This window comes from Fopius arisanus, unplaced genomic scaffold (assembly GCF_000806365.1).
Source record: "Fopius arisanus strain USDA-PBARC FA_bdor unplaced genomic scaffold, ASM80636v1 scaffold00038, whole genome shotgun sequence".
Lineage (NCBI taxonomy): Eukaryota > Metazoa > Arthropoda > Insecta > Hymenoptera > Braconidae > Fopius > Fopius arisanus.
In genome coordinates this window covers 1-9,893 of record NW_011887777.1, presented here as the reverse complement: position 1 = coordinate 9,893, position 9,893 = coordinate 1, and the positions used below count along the sequence as shown (strand labels likewise).

The following is a 9,893-nucleotide window of genomic DNA, read 5'->3' as shown; positions in this document are numbered from 1 at the left end:
CTCCCCCACATGCACCGCCCCATCGGAACACGCGTTCGCGAATATATACTCGGGAGGGATTTCTGCACCGGGTTTGACTAGCGGCCTGGGTTGGAAAAAAAAAAGGCCGGCCCTTAAAAAGAACTCGATATTTTTTATGCTCCGACAGCAACTTGGGTGGTCCAAAATGGCCGCAAAATCCAATGATATAATATACACGATGCCTCGGGATTAGTATGTATGAAAATGAGTGGCTATTTTTACATACACAGGGATTACCTATCACTATAAAAGTGCACTCTCTCACGTGCCGGAGATTATAACATATTAGTATGTCCGCGGTTATAAGAGCTAGGCTTTTTTACAAGGCCATTTATGAATAGAGATGAAATTCTCGGGCATCACGCGATGAGATTTCAAATAGTGAGTGAGACTGAGAGAAATGCCACCCTCGGGCGACAGACTAATTCCAAAAGTGGTGAAAGATATATTTTACAACTGATCGGATTCAGGGCCTGACCTGATCAGGACTGACCCGGTTATGAACCTGATCATACCGCAAGGCCCAACATCATTACTATGATAATCATTACTAAATTACTCTTACAGACTGATCATTGAATGTTTAAATATAATTTTCTGCAATTATCCCAATTGGTATAATAAAATTGTTTAATCCATTTTTAATGAGTTATAAAAATATATGGAATTAGTAGAGATTACTGATTATTGCAGATATTGAATGACGGAATTTTTTGTTTATCGGTTCATGATGCAGTTCCGCCTGATTGATGGTGCCTGATTTATCCTCCGAAGATCAACACCAAGATGTATATTAACAGAACTTTTTTTTCTCACCTCCAAAGGTATAGAATTTTGCAGTGTCTAATACGACAAGGACGGAAGTACCCACTCAACCGGCGGTTTGTAGTTGGACGATGAGGGAGGGTTAGCCTACCATTTGCGGCAGTTTGCAAACTCCCTCTGAGCAATCGCGAAAACTTTTACGATCGACGAGTGCAGCATGCCATTATTACATGCGCCCTTGGATGGTATTTATCACGGGGCATAGCGAGAAGCGGAAACAATGAGCGATCAGTGTGAAAATCTCGAGAGGAGCGGAAACCGAAAACTCAATTTTGGCTGTTGCAGAAAAAAAAAGGCGGCGAGATGGAGAGAGTGAAAAAAAAAATGGAAAAAATGGCGCCGAGCCGGGCAAATAATGATTACACCTGGAGCTGATCACCCAAGGCTGCTCTCAAGCTCTGCCACATGGAAGATGAGAAATAACCAGAAAAGAGAGGTGGACCGAGAGGTGGGATGAGAGTCAAAGATGGCCGTGGGTTAAACCCTTCGGGCGTTATTTCAGTGTAGCTTTATCGACTCCATCGAGATATTAATTCATCGCAATTGATAGCCAATCGATGACTTCCTCGAATGATCCAGCCAATGAATTCATCACATGAGTATTTTTATATACCAATATATATATCCGGCGAGTGCAGTGTATTCATAAAAAATAAGATCGCAACGGTTAATACATATGAGATAAGAAATCGCTCTCGACACCCGCAAAACGATCACTTATATCTTCTTTTATATAAGCACGAGTATATGGAGAACCGCTGCCACGCATTTAGTATAATTTTACCATTATCCCCACTGTTGCAAACATTTTGACCCGAAGGCTATATATACAATAGGAGAGCATGAACATCATGCGAGACTCATGATCATAATGATTTCGATTATGGCCGTTCCCTCTCGTTATCATTCTCTTTATACACTCGTCGGACATGCGCGTCATTTTTCTATTTTCACTTTACAATCACTCATCCTTATTACTCACTTTTAACCTCTCCTTCGCTGATCTATCATTTATTTTATTCTATCGTCATTGTGATTCATACCTCATTCTATTATATCCAGTGTTATTATTTCTATCTTCAATTGTGCGGATTAATTACCGATCTCTTTATGTTTTTAATCGGGCTTTCCGCCAGTTTTTAGCACTTTTTATCAAACACCGATTTTTCGGATTGTGATCGGGGAGTTTAATAACAATTTTTTGAATAACAATTTGCGCAAAGTGCGTAAGGAGGGATGATAATCCATTGCAAGTGTTACGTGTTAAAAATGGAGAATTTTCTAGCCGTCGGCATTTTTTTTTCAATATTTTTCTTTAACAGTCCATTCTCGCTTCCGGATCTATTCACTTTGTTGACGGTATATTAAACTGCTGAAAGTGATTATGGAAGTGAAAACGAAATTTGTTTTCGCGTGCGATTTTTGGGAGAGAAAAGCGATTATTTTGAAAATTGTATTGTTTCATGAAAAATGTGGGATTTTGGTTTTTAATACTTACAACATCGCCGTAAAATTTCCCCCAATTCTCACTGATTTTTTTCTTTTATTCCTCCATTATTTTCCATTTACCGAACATCGCGGCAATAACGGAGGACTAAGAGGCCGAACACGTGTCGCTGTGTTATATGAGACTAAAATCTCAAATATTAATAACGATGGGTTGCTCGAAGGGATGAGTACCACAGCCTGTAATATCATTTTCGCCTTTTCTCTTCTATTCCAGCTATACCAGACTCGATCAAAAAACCTGACACCATGTGCGACAAACTGCTAAAACTTTCTATACCACTGTGACCGCGCACTTGCGGTACCCTTCTAACCAATATCAAATTAAATGTTTTTTTAGTTTTTGCTTCCCATGTGTTTGACAAAAATTTAAACCGCCAGTCGGATTCTTTGTTCACACTTTGATGGGTATTTATCTGTTTCGCGGAGATTTCCTTTTGTGGTTCAGCAATTTTCCACCTACGGAGATGTTTCATTGGATTTCCGATACTTCACCAGAATAAAGTACCAATCATTTTGGTACTTTCCAGGCGGACAAAGTAATCAAAAGATTATGTCTCATTGCCGTTAGTCAATACGTTCTAATATTTCAAGAGTTCATCAATTAAATTCTCATTAACGCGGAATTATTTTACTAATAGCGATTTTCTTGCGGTGGAATTTTTAATCCGAGTTTTTATATAATACGACAGGCGGCCATTTTGGAAGTTTGTTTAATGTTTTTTAATTGAATTACAATTGTTTTTAATCTTGCAGAGTTTAATGATAACTAAGGATTTTTTAGTAACGAAAAATTAATTAAGATAAAATACAGAAAAACTGAATAGTTTCAAAACATAATTTTCTCATTGATAATTTTAATTGAATATTATTAGATGTTCATTAGTATTGGCTGAAATGGATTTATTCTTCTTGATTTCATTATTTTACGAGGGATTAGTTGTTTTTATTAATTGAGCTTGAAAAATATAAGGGAAAATTGAAAATTTTCTGTGATGCATTGCACTCTTGCAATTATGGCATGATTTACTCGGTGTTTATGTGGAGGATTTACTAGCGCCATCTGGTAAATACTGGAGGTACGGAAAATTATGTATGACTCAATGGATAACTTATTGTGCGTTGGAAATGACTGTCTTCAGTTAATCAAGAAGAACGCTAATTTCGAAAAAGATAATTTCAAAAAACTTCATTGCATAAATTCGAAGATAATTAATAATTAATTAAAAACAGGATTAATTGAAAATTGAAGAATTATAGACGTACGATTTCTATTTAAACTCCTCTCGTGCAATTAATTTGAATATTTTGAACGGCCAGAGTGTTAAAAGTACTCGCAACAGGGAGTGAAAATGAAAAGCTCTGACTATTCATAATAAATAATTATCAATGGGATGTTTATTCCGAAAATAAAAGATCATTTTCATGTCAAAAATATCTGAGCGATAACGTGATACCTCTATTTACATTTGTCAACAATACGATATAATGAGAGCCCGGGGCTTATTTATCTTACAGAGCGTTTTCTTTTAAGTTTAAATGTGGCACCGAGACAGAGATGATCACTTCCCACAACAAAATTTGGAATAGCAGGAAATTCTTTGCATTCCGCCACAGTAGGAAGTCTGTAACGATCCAAAAGTTCAATGTCAGTGTAAAAAATGTAATCAACTGTGATCCACTGATCCTGATGAGTCGTTGCTTCCGCCTCTCCACTGCAGTTGGAGTGTGCATAAACACTTTTTATTTTAAATGGATGCGTCAGAGCACCTGAGGAAAATGTTGCATATTGGCCCTCAGTTATCGTTATTTTCTGATAATCCGACGATTCGATATCGACTTCTTTCGGTATAATAGACCCAGGCGATTCTCTATTCTCCTCACGAGTCTCCTCTTTGCTGTATAACTGTCAAAAAAATAAATCAATAGACCAGTCTTTTTATAGACACTCCATGGAAATCGATTTACAATCGAGTGATAAGCACGAAAGCCCAAAACTTCTAAATATTATTTTACCATCGTTTGTTCATCTCCCGATCCACGTAGTCTCCTCGTCAGGACATTGAAATGCTGACAATTATCAGTAATAAGAAGAGACGAAGGTATGAGAGAATTGCTCAATCGTCGAAATCCAGATTCTTCGAGTTTCCGTCCCTTTCCCAGGTATTGAAAATTTCCATCAACGATGAACTGATAGACCCCAGTGAATGGCTGCAGGTTAAAGTCCCCACAGACAATAATTGGATGATAATTTGGACCATCTCTGGTGATAAATCGAGACATAAACAAGAGGACAATTCTATTTCTAATGACACGTTATAGTTATTGTGACTCAGCAATTTGTTGTTAAATAGATTCTTTTTTCGTGCTCATTTAACTATTCTTTCATGTCATCGTTAATCGAAATATCATGCAAAATTTTCCATACCTTGTGTTTTCAATGAACGAAATCCTCTCCAATTCAGCAAAAAGTACTTGCGTCTGTGCGAGTCTCACATCGCTTCTCTTTGGATTATACAATAAGTGTGTTGTTGATATAACAATGTGCGTCTCAGGCGAATCCCTCAGTGAAAATTTAGCAACAATTCCCACATTATCTCTATTAAGAATATCCGTGGATGTCTGATGGTACTCCACATGCACATGATCAACGAGTTTCAATTGATTCCGACGAAACAGCAGGAGCAATCCATCCCTCATATCATTTGTCCGCTTCTTATAGAGATAGTCAAAACCATTCGCAGCAAATGGCATGATAAATTCCTCTAAATGATCCATTTGCATTTCTTGAATGCATATTACCTGTCAAATTATCCAATTGCTGTAATTTAGCTTTTCTCATTAAAGAAAAAACATTCATCAACTTTTCGATAAACTAACATTAGCTCCAGCTTCGATGATTTCTTGATGAATGAGTGGTTTTCGGCGTTCCCAGCTTAATGCACTCTCGTTGTGATATTTATATAAATAAGAATGAGTCTCGAGTAGATTCTGCGCTAATATGTTGTACGTGAGAAGTCGAAGGATGAAATCGCCCTCTCCGTTGGTCGATGAATTCCCTGGAATTTTCAAACAATAGCGTTGATTAGTTATTGATTAGTTATTAATATAGGTGACTGTTGGGAGATAATTACCCGTTATATTACCGTTGCCAACAGATTTCCATTGTCGTACTTCCCTGTATTTTTTTTTATTCATTCCATACTGCATGCCCGACATACTTTGTACAAAATTATTGGACATTTGACAATTTGACGAATCAGTCTGGGCAAAGCACATGTCAAGGAATGGCTCCATAATATTATTCCCTTGACAATCAACTTCGTTATTGAATTTAGATTTCAACAGATTGATGTATGTAGAGTACAGTGCCTCTGGCACAGATGTGCACTTGCGAAGATTACCAAGGAGCAAATATTTAACAGGTATTTCCGACATATGAAGAATCTGTAATGTCACGATTGCAAATTTTTATTCTCAAAGGTCGTGTCTGTACAGACAATACACAGAAATATTACCAGCAATAGATGATGATAATAATAATAATGACAGAAAAAATGAGACAGTGATACTGATAAACAAGCATAAGACAAGAAAAAATTGATATAATTCGTCGTATGATCACGATATCATTCGAGGAGAAAAAAAAACTTAGCGTTGCAAAGAGTTTAGAACCGCGTGCATTTTTATTTGTCAATGTCATTTGAGGAATACAGACTGGCGAAGTATTATAATTATCGTGGGAAGTAACTGAACGACAGAAGGAAAAATATTTATTGAGTGATTATTGGCGAAAGGAGGGTATTGCTGGGTCATGCGTTTCTATTTCATTTTTATTCTATTACTTACCTTTAATGCCTGGGTTAAAGTACCAATGTGGACGTAACGACTGACTACATTTGCTAAAGATACTGGTGTCACTAATTTAGACCTTGCGATCATTTATTATCCAAATTTTGAATTAGTCTATTGCCAGGGGAAGTGTTCCATCAATGCGGATTTTGTCACTGAGAGAATTTAAAATTTTGGGGAAATTTGGCAATTGTCAATTATTATATTCCATTCTGGTTGGATTAATGGGTAAATCGTTTTTCTTGTGATCTTTGTAATGCATTTACTGCGTGTGTAATGAATTTTTCAGGTTAGATCACACTGTCACAAAGGTCACCACCCGAAAAACTCACCTTGAGTTTCCCGCGTTAAATCCGTCCTTTCAACATTTCAAAATCTCATCCGTCGATGGATAATGTATTGTTATTTTTTTAGTGATGAAAAATTATTGATTTGAGAGGAGCGAGCATTTTGTTAACGCTGTCCAACTGCCTATTGGCAAAATCTTGGAATGATCGCGAAATATCCATTTCCTCAACTGTTGATCTCTCTTCACAATTGTTATCTATTTTGGGTCTCACAATGATGGGAAAAAAATTGTTCAACAATTGGTGCCAGAGGTCAAGAGATGATACAATTCCTTTTAGACACCCAATGTGCTTTTGTACTCACGCCATTGATTTTTTTTCACTTTTATGTAGGTGAGGAGAAAAAAAAAATTTGCATATCTATTAGAAATTTTGCACTCATCGCCTTCCTCGGTGTTGCAAAAAAATTCTGTGTATCATTCCTGTTTACTGGATATTAATTCATAAACGAAGATGGAAAGGGGAACGATCGGACTTACGATCTGATCGACTTTTCGGGGAATATCTCCAGATTTAAGCGAAATAGCGAATTTTTATTCGGAATCTTTTTTGTAGAGCTCATTAAGAGGTACGCGAAAGCTCTAAACAAAAATTTCGCTATCTCTCGTGGATTCAGAGATATAATCGACTTATTCCCCTTCGCTAGCGAATTCCCAATTAATTGAGTGAGAGTAAAATAAAATACTATTTCATAGATAGTTTTATTCGATAAGTCAACAATTATACAATAAAACAATACAAAGCGATTTTTATTAATTGTTAAACATTTGCACGAATCAAGCCTCAAGAATGAAAAAAAACGTGTAAAAAAAATTAAGGGCATTGTAAAAATGAAAACATGTAGATGTTAGATCACGTATATTTAAATTAAACAATTCGACATTCATCAGTTTCTGTAAAATAAACATTTCCCATTATTCACAAATAGTTTGTCACCCTTCGTTATTTTCTTTCCACTTCAACTAATTTCCAGCGTCATTTTCTGCAGGTAAAATCGATGGAGCATTTCCGGATATGAGTGATTATTTATAAAGGCACTGAATGCATTGAGTATTCATTTCCAAATTCACACTTTATGCGGAATGACAGGAGGATGAAAAGTAATCGTCACATCTTGGCTGGATTCGAGTTTTTATCGATATGACGGAATTGACAGCCGGATAGGCGCTAGTATTTCTCAATGTCAAAGATCTTGATATATACTAACTGCAGCACCGAGTGCCCAGCTCATTTCGTGGCCCTCCCATCGCCTATGTAACTGAAAAAACACCGTCGATGTAAAAAAATATATTAAAGCCAGTATTTCTAATGAAATATTAATATATTATTAATGAATTTTTAATTTAATCATTCAGACAGAGTTTTCACTCACATTCAATTTTGTGGAACCCTCGAGGGCGAAGCATTCCTTTAATAAAACGTAAATATACATCATGTCCAGACAAGTGTAAGGTTGATCTGCATTTGGATAATTGCAGGCATCGATGGTTCCATTATAAAAAGTATCTAGAGTTATGACCCCACCTTTGAATGGATCAATCAAGCCAGCCTAAACAGAAATAATTCATTATCATAAGTATTAATTGATCCTGCATGCATTGCCCCACCCTTTTATTTTCATAATCTGTAAAGAAAAACCTCAGTGGCGCGATCGAAGTAGTAAGAAACGCCATAAATCTCATGTTTCTTTAAGCCCAAAGGGCGAACTCCAACGCCATCAATAAATCTTTTGACAAGATTCTTGCAGTCCTCAGCCCTGACAATCGGCCTCTTCTCATCAGCTCCAGCGTAATTCTGTGTCTTGACAATTTGGTAAGAACCATTGACAGGGCCTCTCACCATGTAATTTCGTCCTCCATAACTCCACTCATTAGAAATAATCGGATTGATACATTCAGACCTGATTTCAATGCGTTCATTAGGATTCTGATTATCCTCATCACTCATTTCCAACGTTAAAATGGCCCTTCTGGCTGCCATCACACCCATGCCCAAATAGCTATGAGTATAAAGGCTTAAATTATGACTGAAAGTATTGATTGTATAGATGTGCCCTGCAAGTTCCTTAAAATCATCTTGATCAGGGACATAAGTGACTTGCGTTGATGCACCCCCTAGGTCCAGAACAGCCACAGTATTTCCTATATTGTGGGAGCTCAAACGATTCAGGAGAAAATTCACGGTAAACCATCCATAAATTCCCTCATCTGCGCCTCCCATTAACGAGACGGCAGCTTCTGCAATGAAAAAGCCGGAATTCTTCAAGAAATTTCTGCACTCGTCAAGAAGATAATTCGCTTGGACCTCTGGGAGCAATCGCAATCCTGCCGTTGCCTTGAGATTGAGAGGCGTTTGCGACCATAAATCCTGCGGAATAACAGCTTTAGCTTTTTCAACTAGTCTCCCCAGTGATTCGATCATCTTCTTTGAATTATCCACGTAACTGCTCAATCCTGGCTTTGTCTCCTCGAAGAACTCATTATCAAGAACTAGATCTCCATTGATGATGGAGGAGTGAAATGTAAATACCAGAATACGAGTGCCTGTGGATCCAGCGTCAATCACCACAATATAATTGTATTTTTGGAGTTTTAGGGAACTGGCTATGCTGTCGATGGCCGAAGAACCGATTCTTGTTGTTCGAAGATCATTAGCTATTGCTAGATATCCAAGCAGTAATATTCCCAGGATAAATAGGAAAATTATGGATCGGCGATTGGACTGGCGGGACATTTTCTTCGGACGGGATGCCAATTCTGGGGACGACTCATCGTCCGTTTGGAGCTGCAAATATATTATCACTTGATACTTTTATTACTTTTAGATCTACATATTTTTATATGCTGTGTTGACTGTTACTTCATTTGAGCGAAACAGTTAAGGCCCGGATGGAGGTAATTTTTTCGCGATTGGGAACTTTACGCCCTCCTACTCCGCGGACAAAACCCGAACCTTGATCTCAAGCAATGCCTTGTCGGTAACTACGGCAATCGCTGGAAACCAGGGCAACATCAAACAGTGAGGCTTAGGAGGGCGCCGAAAAATGTTTTCATTCTTTTTTTTTTAATTCGAAAAGTGCATGGAGATATTCCAGATGCCACTAAGGTGGAATGCGAGATTTATAGCTGAACAGTGCGGCGAGGAAGGGTGCTTCCGATATATAGTGAAATCGATTTGAGCGATTTTTTTTTCGATTTAGAAAAACTCGATTATCTCGGCTCCTATGGGTCGTAGAGCAAAAATTCAAACGGATTTGGAATCAGCGCGACGAGACGCATCGATTTCACTTATAGTGAAGTCGATTTGAGCGATTTTTTTTTCGATTTAGAAAAACTCGATTAT

The 9,893-nt window shown here is 37.4% G+C and overlaps 2 protein-coding genes across 3 annotated transcripts; both read right to left on the bottom strand.

The window, feature by feature from the left end:
• Positions 1–3,721: 3,721 nt before the first annotated feature.
• angel (protein) lies at positions 3,722–7,303 on the bottom strand. Of its 2 annotated transcripts, none has more exons than XM_011304480.1 (6): positions 6,537–7,303; positions 5,487–5,799; positions 5,233–5,411; positions 4,781–5,154; positions 4,369–4,615; positions 3,722–4,258 (listed from the first exon to the last, which is right to left on the bottom strand). In XM_011304480.1, exons 2-6 carry the CDS (start codon positions 5,788–5,790, stop codon positions 3,860–3,862), a joined length of 1,503 nt encoding a protein of 500 aa, XP_011302782.1. In that variant the 5' UTR covers positions 5,791–5,799; positions 6,537–7,303; the 3' UTR covers positions 3,722–3,859. The 2 variants fall into 2 exon arrangements, with proteins under 2 accessions (XP_011302782.1, XP_011302781.1); XM_011304479.1 differs by lacking the exon at positions 6,537–7,303 and adding an exon at positions 6,202–6,530.
• Positions 7,304–7,392: 89 nt separating this feature from the next.
• NTPase (ectonucleoside triphosphate diphosphohydrolase NTPase) lies at positions 7,393–9,335 on the bottom strand (the record flags this gene model as incomplete). The annotated part of the gene is given in 3 exon segments (XM_011304481.1): positions 7,393–7,809; positions 7,924–8,100; positions 8,190–9,335. Coding segments are annotated over 3 exon segments (1,398 nt in total), but the record flags the coding sequence as incomplete, so codon positions are not given.
• Positions 9,336–9,893: the final 558 nt, after the last annotated feature.

Bases quoted from the DNA above. Each gene is read 5' to 3' on its own strand.
- angel (XM_011304479.1), bottom strand. From the start codon at position 6,294: ATGATCGCAAGGTCTAAATTAGTGACACCAGTATCTTTAGCAAATGTA. The intron at 5,155-5,232 runs GTTAGTTTATCG...ATAATTTGACAG, and splicing joins TCATCGAAGCTGGAGCTAAT to GTAATATGCATTCAAGAAAT. The intron at 4,616-4,780 runs GTATGGAAAATT...ATTTATCACCAG, and splicing joins TCGTTCATTGAAAACACAAG to AGATGGTCCAAATTATCATC.